The 18920-nt window shown below is 34.5% G+C and overlaps 1 protein-coding gene across 1 annotated transcript in view; it reads right to left on the minus strand.

Moving 5' to 3' along the window:
- The window catches only part of LOC145693089 (PHD finger protein 12), a 74535-nt gene that overhangs the window by 44896 nt on the left and 10719 nt on the right, over positions 1-18920 (minus strand). The window contains exons 3-8 of the mRNA XM_081768777.1: positions 18172-18241; positions 15965-16034; positions 13526-13843; positions 10331-10439; positions 7833-7965; positions 6038-6208 (exon numbers count right to left, since the gene is read on the minus strand). Coding sequence (XP_081624903.1) covers positions 6038-6208; positions 7833-7965; positions 10331-10439; positions 13526-13843; positions 15965-16034; positions 18172-18241 — 871 coding nt within the window. The remainder of the gene's footprint in view (positions 1-6037; positions 6209-7832; positions 7966-10330; positions 10440-13525; positions 13844-15964; positions 16035-18171; positions 18242-18920) is intronic.

Here is an 18920-nt window from a genome sequence, read left to right on the forward strand (position 1 = left end):
AAATACGCCTCTATTATCTGGGAACAAACAGATGCACACACAAAAGAATTTTCGTCTTAAATGTCCATGGTGATTTCCGTTAGAATAGTTAACCATTTAAAAACCCTATGTTACGAAGAGAAGAAAGCAGGATTCCCCCCGATACCCATTCAAAACGGGATTTTCCCTAATCATCCTCTGCATGACATTCGTTTTCATACTGTGTTGTACATACAGTTCTCATTGTATTATGATTATCTTCTTCTATGATTGAAATAATAGAACAGAAACGGGATTTCATTTATTTTCACTTTAAATTATTTTATTTCGGAATTTGTCTTAAATCATCGATTCTTATTTTGAAATGCAAGTGATTTAAATCAATCCACCCTGCTTTCTATTGCCCTTAACAATAAATAAATAAATAAATAAAAAACGAAAGATTCGGCATGAAATTTCCAGAGAATAACTGAAAAGCAAGATAGCCATTTCTTCCTATGTACAGAAGAAGTTATTAAAGAGAAAGAAGTAATGCCTCATGCTCTTTATTAGTATACAAAGTGGACGTGATTACTGCTAATTCTCCACACTTTTTTAAAAATCTTTTTTCCCCACATAAAGGATCAACAAAATATATATATATATATATTCATTTATTTTAGGGTGGTCCTTAATTCTCGATTTTCTTTAAACGTACCCCCTAAAATGATTTCATATCGGACCGAAGTAAACAATGAGAAAAATTAGTTTCATTCAGTAATATTAAATGGTGCCTCGAGCGACCTAAAGTTTTCAACAGTGACAAAAATCTGGAATACACATTTGTAATTTAGAAACGGCTGAACGTAATGGCACCATATCTTGGATAAAGCTAAAGGTAGTGGAAATATTACCACACCTCATTTTATGTAGTACCATCATGACAGCCATCTTTAAATAAATTATCTTGGATTCAGGTTTAAAATTTCAAATCGAAGGAGGGTCATATGACATATCGTTTTGGGGTAGCGTTTCACCACAAACACAAATCCGACAAGATACAATTAATTATTTACCTAAGAATACTATCTGCAAAAGGAAGAAATCCTTTAATGGAAAGTCTCTCGAGCCTATTGTTTAGCGCTTTTATAGGCCCCTTCACAACTCATTATTTCTGCGTAGGCACTTTCTCCAACTGTAATGTGACGTCACTGCGGTGAAGCAGGGACAAATATCCTGTGCTAAGCCAATGTTCAGCCGTAGCGATTTGCAAAGGAAAAGAAATTTTAAAAATGCGAAAAAAATAAAGACTACATACTTATAAAATATGTACTCACTTTAGCAGCATTTGAAGAATCGCTTTGCATCCACTATCTTAAGAACATTCATTCTCCGAAGTTCCCGTGTTTTTCTATTCAAAAACCGAATTCTGAAGAATGTCCTAGACTTGTCGAATAGTTTCAACATAGAAGTCTCTTTCTTAGGACATCAAATGGTTGGCCAATCAGATTTTTTCTTCTTTCTTAGATTTTTTTAAAATATAACTTCTTATTTTTATATTGCTTCCATCCACCCGGAAGAAGGTGAAACGAGACCACCACATAGCCTTATATTACCATTATTCAACTTGGAAAGAACTGCAACTATCTTGAATCCTAGGACTTCAACTTTCGACATGATTTCGAAGAGTAACTTTTTAATCATAGTCTTATCGAAATCATAATACACTGACTGTTTCTACAATCTATCAAGCCTCGAATCATTGCCACCTGGATATTTCTGTGTGATCCCAAAATTAAATCAATCTCTTCGTCATAGCACACGCGCTCATTAACATTCATTTCATCAAGAAAATTTCTCCACTCTATTTAAGCAGCCTCTTGCTCCGTCAAAATTTGCAAAACGGTGGTAAGAATACCAGGAGAAAACGGTAATTTTTGCAAACAACGTCGAAGTGTTGACACATTGGGTACGGGGATTCGCACTTGTAACCGCAGATGATTGTATAATTTATCACTGAGGCGCGTTGTGTTAATGCAGGAATGATAACAGTCCATCTTAGTTAGTTTAATAGTTTTTCCTTGCTATTTATTAGCATATTTACCTGGTCCGGTAAAAAACTTCTACGTAATATATCCAACTATATCCACCACCTGGTTATTAACCACTCTATTGAAACGATCATAATATATTTTAGAACTGGCCTTTGAAATTAATTCTTTATTATATTTGCTTTCCAATTCTTTTAACTTCGTTTGTAAATATAATTATTTTTTCTCTGTACATACTGTCAGACCTTAGTTTTTCGTTCTCTTCACGCTAAACTTCGGAAATAAAATGATCGGAATAGACATTGGCGTTTTCAACTTTAAAGGTGTCTTTCCGACGGCATTTCTTTTGCCAGGCTTTCTGCAGAGGATTCGAGGAGAAAACATGATAAATAACTTCGGAACGCTTAGTATTTCTACTATGATTGCGACAAGTACTTTAGGATTTAGGATTTAGATTTCTGGGCTCTCGGCATCTACGCGACAGGTACTTGTACAATTCGATAGCTTATAGGTTAACATGAACACTATAATAATACATTTTTCTCAATACAGGAAAACAAGAATCACTCACTTCCCTGCAAAAATCAAACTAACAAGCAAGAGTGAATGATAAGGACCTTGGGCGGAAGCTGTTTCTGCTCCCGCCGTGACGTCACGATTTTACTGCATCTTCGGTTTTCAAAGAAGGGTAGTTATGACGCGATCTTAAAAGAGCAAAGGAACAGTAGGGTCGACGGACCTTGCCTTTAATGTACAGGAGTGTTTTCCAGACTTTTCCTTATGGCAATGGCCTATTAATACACATAATTATAAACGACACCCTTCCTTTTTTCTTTCTTCACATATATATATATATCTAACACTCCGATGTCCTTACACCATAAGAAACCCATTTCTATGTACTCCTCATTCTACAGTCTTACTTTCACGATCTTACTGCATTAAAAACAGAAAACATCTAGTGCTACCATTGAATGCTGTTCGCACAAAACTGCAGAAATCAATCTCGATCATGCAGTTTTAATGTGCGAAACGAAAATAAGGAAATTTATTTACATTTTATTACATATTTATATTTTATATTTTATTACTAAGTCTTTATTCATTTAACATTCTGAATAAATAACAAATAATTTCGCGACAGCCTTCCGGTTATCTCGCGACTCCTCAGGGTATAGAGACATCCAAGTTAGAAAGCTCTGATGTAAAGAATGTATACAACATTGAATTTTGTATTACCTGTCCCTGTATTAACTTCTACAAGGACATTGTCTCCAGTTACAAAAGTCTTACATAATATAACTCCATATATGTTACATTTTTTTTTTAAAAGTAACTGTATCATACTGCACAAAGTACTAAGTATATACCATTGGAAACTGTATTGTTACATTTAAATATTGGACTTAAACTGAATCTGGAAATTATTTTTTGAGCTTAATACAACAAATAACGTATACGTAAGCAGTTCAGATAACGATGCAAAAAGGTCAACTGGTTTGGGTGCCTGGATCCTCAAAGATAGGGAAAAGAGAAAAAAAAAATATTACTACAAGACTGTTTTACTGTTCTTGGTCGATACAACGTCACTGATAGAGCAGAAATGCATACTCTGACAGCAACGGGAGAAACATAAGACGAAGTGGTGATAAGTAGATCTTCCACTCACCGATGTCGAGAGAAACTCCCTATTGAAGTTAGACAAAGAGACAAGGAACACTTTCAAAGAACATCAATTACATTAATTGTGTATTAGGGCGGAAAACTACTGACGAAGCGACTGGTAGAGAACCAATAATTATTACAGCCAGCTACCAATAATTATTACAGGAGATGGTCAAATAGCTCATTGGTGTTTCCGTTTGTCATCATGAAAAAGACGATCTATTGTTTCTACTACAGTTCATTCACCTAAAGAATGGAACTTTGTCCAGTACGGCTTGTATCAACAGTGATTGAATTCTGTTACACCGGAAGCTCCATAAAGATTTTCTATAACTTCCATCCTTGCAGACAGCCTTTGAATCGGTATTTATGAATTGGTTTTAAAACCTGTATTTAGTAAGTGTGGTGTATCAGTTACATATAGACCGGACGCTTCCCTATTGAAGCGTGTTCAGAACAAGTGGTCTACAACAGATTCCAATTACTTTATTCTAGAAATTTGCTATGCACTTATAAGGAACAATATTTCCAATGTAAGAAGTGAAAGAATTAAATTTTGCTTTAATGTATAGAAACGGGAGATTATAGAGAATTTTTAGAACTGACTATCGAATTCCTGGGTGCTATACCTCCTCGAAGCATTTTCTTTCGTTTGCCTGGAACAATTCCCCATGCAACGTGGATGAGGAAAGCAATCTACTGTTAGAAAATATTTCTCTTTCGCCAACAGTTCCGTTCAACGAAACAACAAGAAACAGGACTTCGAAAAGTATGCACTGTTTGATACGACTCTATAATGCCTCAAAAGCATCCCATTCACCACTGCAAGATCTGCAATTTCTGAAAGGTGTACATACTTACAGAAAAGTAGATGCTGAATTATCTAAAGTTGTTGTTTCAACGTTTTCCCGTCATCTCTGGTATTTGACAGAGGAACATGTAGTGTTTGCATTTCTTGTCGATGAAGTTAGAAAAGCAGAAGAACGGATTAAGAAAATTAAAACTACTAAATGAAATACTGAAATAGCAAAGAGCTTGAGATATGTGGTGAAATGATAGAATTTCTTGTGAAACGATTTTCTTTATCGACAAAAACACAACACTTCCTTGATACACTTCAAGATCCAAAAGGCTTTCTTGAGTATGATCCGATTTCGTGGTCAAATAATGATGACTATCTTCAACGAAAGACTGTAGTTAAATTTCTTCACGTAACAAACGATGCATAAGAATACAAAAATGTTCTTACGAAAAACGAGAAACAGAAGCAGTTTATTTAGCAGATACTGTAGACCATCTCTTCCTGGATGGGATAAAAGTAAATTTTACAAATATGACTGAAAACTCACCATAAACCTATTATATAGAGGATATTTCAATTTATTTCATGTTTCCTTATATTCTTCCTTCTTTCTTTAGAATGTTATACGAATCATCTTTGTGTAATTTTATTTGCAGTCTATTGCGAAACAAAAATTCAAATTTCTCTAGCAGCTGTTTCAAAGACACCAAAAATTCCACAAATATGCTATCCGTAACTAGACAAAGTAACAGTGCATTATAAAGGAGGATTTAGTTTTCCACATGTAATAACTGTTACGTGACTGAAGGTATCTTGAAAATATTGCCAGATTCACGTTTGCGGTGAAACGCTTCCCTAAACGGTATGTCACATGACCCTCTTTCGATTTGAACTAATGAACCTGAATCCAAGATGGTGTACTTTAAGATGTCCGCCATAATTATGCTACATAAATCGAGGTGCAGTTCTACCTTCATCCAAGATATAGTATTATACCCTTCATTCGTTTCCAAATTACAAGGGTGTATTCCAGACTTTTGCCATATAATATATACCGTAAATGAAATAATAATAATAATAATAACAACTTTAGATCGCTTGAGGCTCGATTTAATATTATTGATTAAAACTAATTTTTCTTATGGTTTACTTTAGTCCAATATGGAACTATTTTAGAGGGTACATCTAAAAAAATTCCAAAATGTAATTTTTCTCCATATAAATAAGAGCTACCCTGATCGATCTCCAGAAACTGTTTTACTTTCCATTATTTTATTTACTACTGAAAATAATGTTCTTTTATGATATAATCATATACGTAATGCCTTATTTTATTTTAGAGGGTACGTCTAAAAAAATTCCAAAATTTAATTTTTCTCCACATAAATAAGAACTGCCCTAGTCAATCTCCAAAATCTGTTTCAATTTCCATTATTTTGCTGACTACTTTCATGATATAATCAGATAATACTTTATTTTGAATTTTGTGTTTCAGCTGCTGTCTTTTTTCACTTTCATACAATTTGAGTAATGTATCGAGAGAAATAAATAAACTACTTACTCTAACCCTGTTCCTTGCAGACATCCTAATTTTGTACCTAAACGGAGGAAATCTCCGATGTGCTCTGCGAAAAAACTCCACTTTTACGGCGTCCTGATCAACAGGCCCACAATACTCATCCCAAAGTTTTACTCTTTCTGTTGTACTACATGATGTCAAAAGCTTCTGGTCCTGAAATAAAACGTAAAAGCGTCACAGTGTAGAGAAAAACATGGATGAAATTATTTGTAGATGGTTTATAAAACTAGTACTAAACGAGCGAACCACATATCTCATTCAAGTTGGGAGAATTCTGAAAGTCTTAACCTTGAAAAATAACAATCCCAATTAGTAAGTGTTCTTACGGAAACCGAAGCAATTTTCATGATTTCTTAGAATGTCTTCTTAAATTTGGAAATAAACTGACTTAAGTAGTGTGGGTGACAGGGAAGCTTTATATATAAAATAAAATAAATAAATAAACCAACATATAGCATTAAAATCTAATAACTTTTACAAAAGTACGTATTTGTTAAAAATACACAAAAATGCTTCTTAAGTGTATGAGGAAGCTCCCAAATTTGGATAACTTCCCCATGATTCTTTACTAATTTCAACTCAACGAAGCTTCAATGAAAATATATGCTATAGTGTATTAAAATGTTACAGTTATACTGGAATATTATTATCAAACGTGTATGTGTAAACTTGCAAAATGGGGTTGATTTTATCCCAGCATCCTTGACGTATATCAACTAAAATAATAGGGTATTTCCTAAGAGAGCCTACTTTATCTACAATAGCATAACTTCTATGAAAAAATCATAAAGATAACACATAAATGTTCATTGAGTTGAATGTTAAATGAATACATATTTAATGGTATAAGCTCGCTTCAATTACAGTTATTTTTAGGAACTGGATGTAATCACGAAAGTTTCTGTACATATACCACAACGAATGAAATTGTTTTATTGTAATATTAGCTGTTTCGACACTCACACCACTGTTCCCTCCAGAGCACGAATTTCTGGAGGATGAAGGGGCATTCACCACTACTAATATTTTGAAAGAAAATTCTTCCCAACTAAAACCTTACTGCAAGGAGGAGTGAAAAAAAATATACTTTTGTCAGAAGATTGTAAATTAGTTATAATAATTCATATAAAGGGCTAATTAACATATATGCCTAATTAATGGGTAAACTTGTGGTTAACAGTATCTCCAATCTTACACAGGTTAGTAGCTATGGATATTCAAACATGTAAACTCTCCAATGTGTGTGAAAGTTTTTTTTTTTTTTTTTCTCCCGCATTTCATCTGTTACGATTTCGTACCCTGGTTCCCCCTGTAAATAAAATTCGACACCACCACACGAACAGAATGACGTGTTTCCTACAATTATTACACATTTAAAACAAACAGTATATACTTTTAAATGAAAATTTTTTTGCAGAATATACTAGACAATAAGACGATTAACTGTTGACTATATATGGATTATAATTAAGAATGAGATTTAGAGATTCCATGTTTAAATTACAATTGTTTGAGTCACCCTTACTCTTTCTATGGATTTATTATTATTTAAAGTTTTACTCTAGTAACCTAAACGCCACACAATTCACCTTATACCAAATAACTCGCTTCCACATAAACTCAGTCCGCATTTGAAACTTCTATGATCAATAAGTCAGAAAGGAGCTAAAAATTAAATACGATAATCAGTATGTCTTATTCTTTTCGCAGATTCTTTTATCTTAATAAAAACTATTTGACTGGAAATAATTTTCCTTTTGTTATGAAATATACGTACCAAAAACTGTTCCGCATGATTTGGACACATCCAACGTCCTGTTGGCAGTGATGTAAGAGGAGGATCAAGGCAATCTTGATGGAAAAGTAACGGGCAGTAGTCACATGCAACTAGCGGCGCTTTACGGCAACTCCTGAAAGAAATAACATCATGATTACTTCATTAAAATTGCTTCCTTCACTAAGACGGAAAATACACACTCCAAACCGAAACAAGATCTTCCTCACGGCTATACTGTTAGCGTACGCGCATTTGCCGCAAAAGACCCAGGTTCGATTCCCGGAGGGAGTTTACGTGGTTTGATTTCCACGTTAAGCTGTAGGTTCATGTCTCATATAGGCTTGGTGCTGAACGGGACACTAAAACTCCAAACCAAACCAAATCCAAGAAAGTAAAACACCTGAATGTCTGTTAACAACCAATCAAAAAAAGAACTTGCCTCATCTGCACCAAAAGAAAATGGCATATTTTAAATGTCATATTTACGCGTATATAATGTGCGTCATTTTATTTACTTATTTCTTTGTGTGTGTGTAAAAATTTTAGGCTTAAAACTTACAGTGCACAATAGGCACGTAATATTTCAGAGCTATATGAAACAACTCAGGATTTTTAGTCACTATAACTACGTAGATTTCTTGATAAAATTTTACCAATATAAAATTAATAAATACATTGAGTTAAATAATTACACTTTTACATATTTACTCCCGTATATTACACATCATTGAAGCCATACAAGTTGCAAAATATTAACTATCAGAATAGAATAATTACAGTACAAAATACATCTTTAATCGTAATGTAATCAGCTGGAGGATAGGTATTAACATTACCTGTTCAAGGATATATTTCACCAAAGGAAATACTGGTATTAAAGTTCTTTCACACCGATAACGCTTTCCCAAAATTCTAGTATATATAAAGGAAATTTCCCGTGGGAGAGAAATGCACATTGCAGAAACCTTATTTTTATCAAATTTGAATAGGTAGCGCAATATACAAGAATAAATACGGTAATTAGGTTAGATTTTTTTTTCTGAGACAGGATTTCTTTTTCAAATTCCTGGATTTTTTGCTGTTATATTACTACGTTGTGTCTTTTAGGAGAAATATTACTTATTTTCGTTTTTTCTTATCAAAAACGGATGTACCTTATATCTGGTTAAATATAGTATAAGTATATATAAGTTTTTTCCTTTTTTTCAATGACTCTACTTACGATTCACATTTGTGAAGTTAACTATAACACCGCAAAGTCTCTAGTCTATATAAGACTTATCTGCAGAGAAGCTGAAGAACGTGAAAGGAAGGAAAGTGAAACTAAATTAGCTGTATGTAATAAGTCGAACAAAGTGCGAATGGAAAGTAAATTACTTATAAGAAAACAATGAAATCAGACTTGCACATATAAAGAAAGCACGCTATACTATATACCAGGGGTGACCAACGAGTCGACCGGGAAGTCTTGAGAGCTGGTCTGCGGTGGTACATTCTCGTACTGGATTCCAATACGAGTAACTCCATTAACAGTAACCAGTATAAAAGTACATTGCGCATTTCGTACAGTTTAAAGGAAGAATAAATACAGCTTAAATAAGAACCTGTGCTCTGCAAACTTTTTCAGCACTGTTTTGTTAAGAAAATATTTAGAATCTAAGTAACGCATTTGTGTTCATTCATAATAACCGTACGACACTAACAAAGACTTGTTTATTCTTAGAAAAGAAGTTACTTATCCTATTACTTTGTTTGAAACAAAATATTTATATACGCATTATTTAAATTACTTTTGGATTATAGCAGCTTTTTATTTATTTATTTTTTAAGGGAACACGTTGCTGCTCATGACAGTACTTGTGAATTTGTAAGGACCCTAAACATGCATTGTTATTTGGGTTGCAGGCAAGAGGAAAGATCGGAAAAAATAAGTAACTTCTTTCTATTCTTCTATTGCGGTCCTCCATTTTAGTGGTAAACAAACATGGTTATGGTTCTTGGGTCATTATAGTTGGGCACCATTTGTCTACATTAAGGAAGTTGACCGCCAATGATTTCTGAAATGAATCGCAGTCCTTAAGCCTAAAAGGATTAGCCACTCTCTGTTACATATTATAATAATATCACAGAAACAGATGCACTTTTTCGAGTATCGGTTCACATATTGCCAACTATGATGCTGCAAACAAAAGCAGCACAGTGATGACTTAACACAATTTGCGTATAGATTCTCAGCACTTTGCATTTTTTTAAAAGTGCTTTCACATGCTATAGTATAATGTTTGTTTTCCTTTTATTTCCCCTCTCCTTCCTATACTGTTCCTCTGCTTCCCTGATTATAGCTGTTCCGTAAACCTGAGACGTTGCCGTATCATAAGTAGTCCGAAAACGGAGAAGCAAAGGATCCCTTCAGTTTTCAATTTTACGCTAACTTCCAACACAACACAATGAATGGAATTCGGTAGGCGAAAAATAAATAAATAAAACAGAACACTTACTTTCTACATTCGAAGCAAACTTTCACTGGTAAAGGAACTAATCCATTATCAAGCTCATACGGCTTCTTCTTTTGAACCGAATTTTTCTTCCGTGTGACTTTACTTGGACCTTCAAAATAAAGAAAGAAATTCAATGTAATCTTAAGTATAAGTTATGTGGCTACTTATAGTTTGAAGTAGATAGTGATAGTTAAAAGCGAATAAACAAATTTAATTTGGAAGGTAATGAATGCAAAATTATCATTACCGAAGAAAATAAATAAAGAAAAAAAATCCTAGAAACAGAATTTTGTTGATTCTCATGTTCGGGATGCAAAATAAGGGCATTTTTCTTTGTGAAAAAATATGTCTTGAATTAATTCGTAAACGCGATGAAAAGCAATATAAATATGATGAACATTTACATAACGTCCTTTAAAAAAAGATATGACTATAAAAAAGTACATAAAAAGCCACTTAAATATCCACTTACTCTTCCCACACACCCTCCAGAAAATAAAAATAAATAAATAAAAATACAATAACAATATCCATCTAGAACAGGAAACCTATTTTGTCTTAAGGGCAATATTGAAAATGACCATTTCCCAAGAAGGCCGCATATGACAATTTTCAATAGATATAATTTTTTTAGTTATTTTACAGTTATCAGTTACATTAATAATGTACATAAAAATGTATAATACTATGAGGAACATTCAAATGAAACCTGGTCAGTACGTAAGGTGGCACCACGTATCTGCAGGTATGGTGGCGCCATCGATTGGTTGAGAGACTGACGCGTGCGCACCGTTTGACGTTGCATAGAGACAGTGTTGTTTCACGCCGAAGAGAAGGTGGTCACACAAGTTATCGTCCACTACCGAACATGCAGGTGAGTAAGCAGGAACAACGAAGAGTGATTCGATTTTTGGCGGCGGAGGGGACGGATGAAGGCTGTGTACGGTGAGTACAGTCTGAGTCGTGCAAGTGTTGTAGAATGGCGCAAAAGATTCTTTGAGGGGCGCGAGTCACTGGAAGATGAGGCTCGTCCTGGACAGGCTCATCGTGTAATCACACCGGACATGATTGCAGAAGTGAATGCTTTAGTCTTGGACAACCGCAGGATCACCGTGGACGAGATCCATCGGTTACTGGGTATTAGCGTGGGCACCGTCCACACCATAATGCATCAACACTTGAACTTTCGAAAAATTTGTGCGCAGTGGGTTCCCCACCAACTGACCGCCGAACAGCGCAATACTCGAATGGCGCTGTCTTTGAGTCATCTGTAACGTTATCATGAGGAATAACGGCTTTCTGTCGCGTATTGTCACAGGGGATGAAACATCGTGTCACAATTTTGAACCGGAAACCAAGCGTCAGAGCAAGCAGTGGAAACATGCGACTTCACCACCTCCAAAGAAATCAAAGGCCGTGCACACCAGTTCTGGTACGATCATGATGTCCTTTTTTGACCATAAGGGCCCACTGCCTGTCGAGTTCCTGGAACGGGGTGCCTAGCGTTATCAAGCCACTTTACAGAACCTTAGACGAGACATCAAGTCGAAACGCCCAGGCATGTTGTCTAATGGCGTTATCCTCCTGCATGATAACGCCCGCCTACACACGGCCAATGCGGTGAAGACGACATTGCAGCAGTTTCGGTGGGAAACGCTGGAACATCCACCGTACAGTCCCGACCTTTCACCGTGTGATTTTCATGTGTTTGGACCTCTAAAACAAGCTATTCGTTGACTGGGTCCAGGCCTGGATCCAACAGTAGCCTACTAGCTTCTTCAAGGATGGAATCGACCGGCTAGTGTCGCAATGGGATAAATGTGCCAACAGTTTTGGCGACTATTTTTGAGTATATGTACTGTGTATCACTACATGTGTGAGTATGTGTCCTGTTTATAATTACAGTTTTGAGTTAATACAATCGTTACCGTTACTTTACAGTAGTGACCGGGTTTCATTTATATTTCCCTTATATATTATTTGATTTTTCTCTTTTCTTTTTAGTTTAACGTCACACCGCGGGATATATAATGGAAGTTAAATTTTAAAACTGAACAACAGTCCGAGGTGCAAGGTATTTTAATTACTCTACAGTACTAGTATATCACACTTAATTCTGTCTACTTTTTTGTTTTTATTTTCCAAGTTTTCCTGTTGAACTAATTTTCGATACTTTGTGAAATGACGTAAATTCTTTTGAATCTACAGCTACCATAGGGAAGGTTTTATTAGTGTCGGGCTAATGAACTCAAATCGTACTCACTTCTGCTTCTTCAAATTATTATAGATGGTTTAAAATATATATACACATATTAATCGTCGAATTTTCGCTCCTAGCAGATTTCATACTATATTATTATGTAATCATAATAGATCTATTATGTATTTATACCAGATAATAGATTTCATGGGCCCCTACTGTTACCAACTCCATGTTAATGAACAATCACAACTCAAAAGTCAATGAATTCCTGCATTATCAATGGACTGAACTTTATTCCTTCCACCACAGGGTGTTCAGAAAGTCGCTAAATGCATTTTAACTAATTTTATTTAACCCAATGTCTATAAAAGCTATAGTTATATTTTCGCTGTTGGAAATTTTAAACTCATAAAAATTACAATTCCAAACTTGAAAGAAACCAAAACTAAATTAAGAAATCTTGACATTTGTCGGAGTTGCCCTTCTCCCCCCTATAAAATGGCCCTTCTGAGAGCAGTCCTCGAAAATTCGACGTTCGATATAATTTTGTAAAGTCGGTATCTTTTAAGTTGGATAAGATTTCCCTTTAAGTTTACATTACAAATGTCCAGTTAGTTATGAAGCGTTAGTTATAACTTGAAATTCGTTTCTGTTACAATATTAAGATAAAACAATAGTGTAAAATACATAAATAAATAAATAATTATACTCTAACTATAATCAAGTTATTAAACATAGTTTACAACTAATGATACATACTAATATCAAATCCTACGCAAGCTATAGACTCAGAGGTATTGATTATTTTAAGTCTACACAAGCACATATACGCGAGAAAGTAAAATTACAAAATAACATATTTTGCGCACTTTATATAAAAAAGTTTCACATCTATAACACGTTAAAAAAGAAATTGATATTTCATAATAATCTTTACTATAAGAATGTATATATATATATATATATACAATGAATAAGAACAATTGTAATACCTTTCTCTGTTCCTGGAAAAGAGAATGGCGTTACCATGTCGTGAGGAAGTTCGAATTGTTTCGGATTCATTAACGAGGCAGCCTTGGCTAAGATTTGTAATGGATTTCCCGGCCCAGGAGGTTTCCTTTGATTCTTATCTCCTGCCTTTTTTCTCACCCCTCTTCCCTCCATGTCTCTTCTCGTTTTGCAATCTCTTTCCGTTTCTTCAGAGTCTGTCTGTTGCCGTTTCGTTCCTCTGCTTTCATCGCTAGATGTTTCCTCATCTTTCTTCTTACATGAGCGAAACTTCGTATCACTTTCAGATTCGACTTTCGCACCTATTGAAAAGAAGAATTAAGAAGATAAAATCCTGCAAGGAGAATCAGAAACACTACAATTCGATGAAAATTTTCTTAAAGAATGCAGTCCTTTATTTAGAGATTACCTGTGTGCTCCAGCTTAATATTAATGATAAAAGTATAGTCCCAAACATGATTGAAAATAAAGAGTACTCAACCTTATTACAGTACAGTTGGAGAAAACTTGATGTTTCTTATAGTCTTCTTTGAGAATTACGATTAACCTTAGCAGAGTTCAAAATTGGTATTTTGATACTAATAATTTCGATGCCTCTTTTAGTTTTTAATCCTTCTATTTCAAAGCCTTAATAAAGATCGGATAGGAAATTTTAGATGCTACAAATGGTAGTTTGTAAGTAGTGAGCCAGCTGTTCCGACTGAAGATTCCTTTAGTTTACTTGAAAACACGTAAAAGAAATATTGGGATAGTACCAGAAGTTCAGGGAGACATTTTATTATTTATTTGTACTAACACGCGAGTATGAACTCAAAAACAAAGGGAATGTAGTCGCACTGCTTTTTATTCCACACTAGCTGAAATGCACGTTCCTTGCACGGGGAGAATTAGGTTCATGGAACTATTTGAGCCTCCTCTTCCCCTTAGGATACGCCCTTTACGCAAAGTTACATGGCAAAATACCAGATTGAAGTAGGAACCAAGAATGTTCAAAAACAAATTTCAAACTGTTCACCCGTCTCGCCGAGAAAAGGTCACAAACAGGTAACGTCGATTTAAATATGAATAAAAAAAAATATAGAAAATGCCCTCCTCCCCTTAAAACGGGGATAGAAAAATCCCCTTTATTTTTGATAAGGAGTCTATATACCGAGCTTCATCTTCCTAACTTGAAGGGTTTATGGATTTTTGGCTGAATGTTTGAACCCGCTTCCTTCATTAAGATGTGCCATTTAATCAAAGTAAAATTATTAAAAAGAAAACAGTCCAAAGTAGGTACTCATTATGCTCCAAAGTTCATTTCAAACTGTTAAACAGTTTTGCTGGTATCGGATCACAAACAATAGGAACTTCGCTTTCAATGTGATGAAAGAAATTATAAAACATCCACTCTTCCTTTAAAACGAAAATTTTTCAAAAACGCTGCAACAAGTGTCCACTTATTTTTAATGAATAATTTATATACATCGAGACATATTGTATTTTATATATAAATTTTAGGTTGCCTCTACCGCTCCCCCAGGATGCGCCTTGAACCACGTAATACGATAAAAGCCCAGCTCAAGGTAGATACTACGTTCAAAAATTAGTTTCAAGTTGTTCAACGTTTCCCCCGTGATACAATCACAAACAAAAGTCGATGTACCAGTAAAGAAAGAAATTATAGAAAATGATTCCCTCCTCCTCCTTAAAACGCGAATTCTCAAAAACGCTCGGACATGGATCTACTTATTTTAAAGGAGTTTATATACCAAGTTCCATCAGACTAACTTGACAGAATCGTGAGATATTCAATTCTTTGCATATATTTTGAACCTCCGTTTCCTCTTTAGAATACGTAATGTAATCAAAGTAACAAGATAAAAACGCAGTTTGAGGTAAGAGATTACATTAAAAAAAAAAAAAAAAAAGTCATATATGATATGATCACAAACAAGATCCTTTTCATTTTTATATAATAATTACAATTGAACACTGTTACAGTGAAAACAAAATTCAGTGTTTGAATTTGACCGAGCGCAAACAAAATTCATTATGTATGATTCCCATTTTTTCTTCCATAGTATTCTGTTTTGATGATGATCTCTTGATAAATACATATTTTAAGCCAATTCTGAACTAGGTGTGTACAAAGAAACACGACTAAAGGAAGTATTATAATCACATTCAATACAAGTTTTGGAGTATTTTGAAGGTAGATTTTACTTAAAATATAATAATAATAATAATAATAATAAAAAACTGTGGCACTTTTGGACTGGGGAAAATTACAACAACGTTGTTTAAAAAAAGATAGTGTACATATCTTGACAGTACTAGGAACAATAAATATAGTTATGTTAACAAGGTTGAATAGTGTTTCGACAGCAGGTAGCACTCTAATTCCTCAACTGCCATTAATGAAAGAAAAGGAAGTTTCTTACCTTTCGTATCTTTGACTGGCTTGCCTTCAGATTTTAGATTTGTACTAGAACTTGATTCTTCTTTCTTTCCCTGAAATCACAGCAAGTACTACTTCAGCGAAAAATTATTTTTTAAATAATAATTGTAATATCATAATTATAATGTATATTCCCCTATTGTCGATTTAGTTTATTTAAATATACTTCCTTTTACTAAATTATAGCTTTTCCTTACACATATGCAAAGGATAAAATCTTTACTACACTGATTAAGTGAGACTACACAATTGGGAAACGAAATGTTTTAACATCCCACGACTATGACCTTTAGGCTAAAGGAGACGGTTTATTGAAAGTGAACGGAAAAATTAAATTTTTGTACACTCCCACCGGGAATCGAATCCGGAACTTTGTGTACCAAAGGCGCACGCGCTAGCCACTGACCAGCGGGCAGGGCTTTACACAATCAGAAGAACAAGCTTCCTCGACGCTATGTGAAAAGCATACGCGTCTTTGGTGTGGGAAACCCGGATTCGATTTACGGTGGAAGTTCAAGTGTTTTGGATCCCACGTTAAGCTGTAGTTCCATGTCTTATATAGCCTCGCTGCTCAACGGGACGCGAAACTCAAACGTAATCCAATCCAAACAATCGGAAGAAAATTCCGTTGCATTTCATGAACCTATTCTGATGCTTTAAAAGACTATTCAGAAAGAGCCTTTACTAGGCAAATACTAGGATGGTGCTTTGAATTAGAGCCAATTTCCGTTCTCATAAAAGATATTAAAATAATAATAATAATAATAAAATAAAGCACAGATTCTAAACAACCTCTTCGCCCCTTTTCTCTTCGATTTCACTTCTGTGTTCACGAACAAAAGGTACGTGCCACATTCAAATTTGGAACAGAGTTGATATAATTCCACAAGATTCACACATACAAGTTACTTCCCAAGACACATTATGTTTACAGACGGAAATACACAAAGTAATTTTTAACTTTTTTCAACAAAAATCTTAACCGATTTCAACACAACATCTGTTTGAGGCGTTTCATGGTCTAGGTCCAAAAATTACCATCAGATCGTAAAGAAATTTATTTGGGACCACCTGTAAGGCGTACTCTTTCAAACAAAGAAAGAATCACCAAAATCGCTGCACCTACGTAGAAGTTATGCATGAACATATCCAATAAATAAATATATATAAATAGGTTGATTTAAGAACCTATTTTCTTTAAATCGGTTTAAAAAAAGTTTCGAATCGATATTTTTATCACATGACATATATATCATGATATTTATTACAGATACTTCAGGTCAAAGCAGTCAAAATATAGTATTTCCACCATGACCATTACAATAGTTACAGCAAACGTGTACTTAGGTTACAATCAACTGAAATTAAATAAATAAATTTAAAAGATTTTACATTATGACTGTCTTAGAACTGCAATCCAAACCAAAGCTTATCTTGCTCTACTCTTTAAATTTCGTTTTTGTATGTTTCACATCATTTTCGGTGTTAATCAATAAGAAACTGCTAATGTATCCTTATGAATACCAGGAACCACGGCGGGCTCCATGGCAGGACACTGGACACAAATTCAATTTCATTTACATTACGGGTCTTTACTAATATTGTTGTAGGCCAGAAACCTGAGTACGGAGTCTATGTAATTCCTGTGAGGCACCCAAATTTGTGCATCATACGAAAGATCTTGAAAACAGCAACACTTAAAATTTGGTAGTACTACCTAGTTTACTTTTTACTTATATATATTTCTTAATTTTCAGAATTCACTATTCAGTTATTCACTAAGCTTCATGGAAGTGGGTTGAGCGTACTTCAATAATTGGTTTAATAATTCACATTCTTCTTCCTTATTACGCGTATAAAATAATTAGGAAACCATCTTACTTTAAGACATTTCCCACGAATCTCCTTTTAATTTAAAAGCACTGTTGGAAAATCTCCCTCCTACATAACCTTCCATCTAAATTTTGGATGATATGAAGTTCAACCATCGTTTAATACAAATATAAACAGAAAAGCCAAATGAAATTCCGAAATAAAAGTGAGTATTCAGGAATCTTTTCTTTTAACAGAATTCCACTAACAGAAATTAAATAAACTTGCGGTATATCGAAGGATAAATTCCACATAATTTCATATTTTGTTCAAAAAGAAAGCAAGACACAATTTGCAACAATGAAATAAAAAACTTACAACTGTAATCCTACAGCAGTGACATAACCAATCGCCCATTGGTATATCATCCTCTTCCAACGGTGGATCACTGTAATAAGAAATAAATGAAATTAAGTTTATTTAAAATTATGAGGCAGAAAATGAATGTTATTTCAAATAATCAACAGTTATTACAAACTTTCGAATACAATCAAACAAAAAACAAACAAAAAAAAAAACTGTTGTAAATTAGCACATGTAGCAAGTTATATGCTTATAGTTACCTAAGAAAACATAAGAAACACATCTGTATTTTCAACACTCATCTTAATGTTTGCTGAGAACAGATGATTGTGAATAATCATCAGCTAAATAAGTATCCCGGACAGAAGACTACTAAGTGCGAACTTTATTCGTAAGGCGTCATACCACTCTGGGCGCGGATTACAGCTTTGATTTTCTGTGGCATGTTGTCAATGTAGGAGAGAATGACGTTCAAGTCCAGTTTGGAACCTCTCTGGAACAACTGGTCACGCAGGGGCCAACGTGGGAGGATATTGATGTCTCCTCCTCACGGACAGTTCCAGCATGTTTCCAATTTTCTCGATAACGTTGAGATCAGGTGAATTCGCGGGCCAAATGAGATGTAGGATGTTCACTTCATGTTCAGCACACCATTCCCACAAAATTCTGGTTCGGTGAACGATGCAGTTGTCGCCTTGGTACTGGGATGTGACCATCTCGCAGAAATTGGACAAATGGAAGCACCTCATTATGCAGAATGGACA

This window comes from Thermobia domestica, chromosome 8, assembly GCF_964235325.1.
Source record: "Thermobia domestica chromosome 8, izTheDome1.hap1.1, whole genome shotgun sequence".
In the NCBI taxonomy this organism is placed as follows: domain Eukaryota; kingdom Metazoa; phylum Arthropoda; class Insecta; order Zygentoma; family Lepismatidae; genus Thermobia; species Thermobia domestica.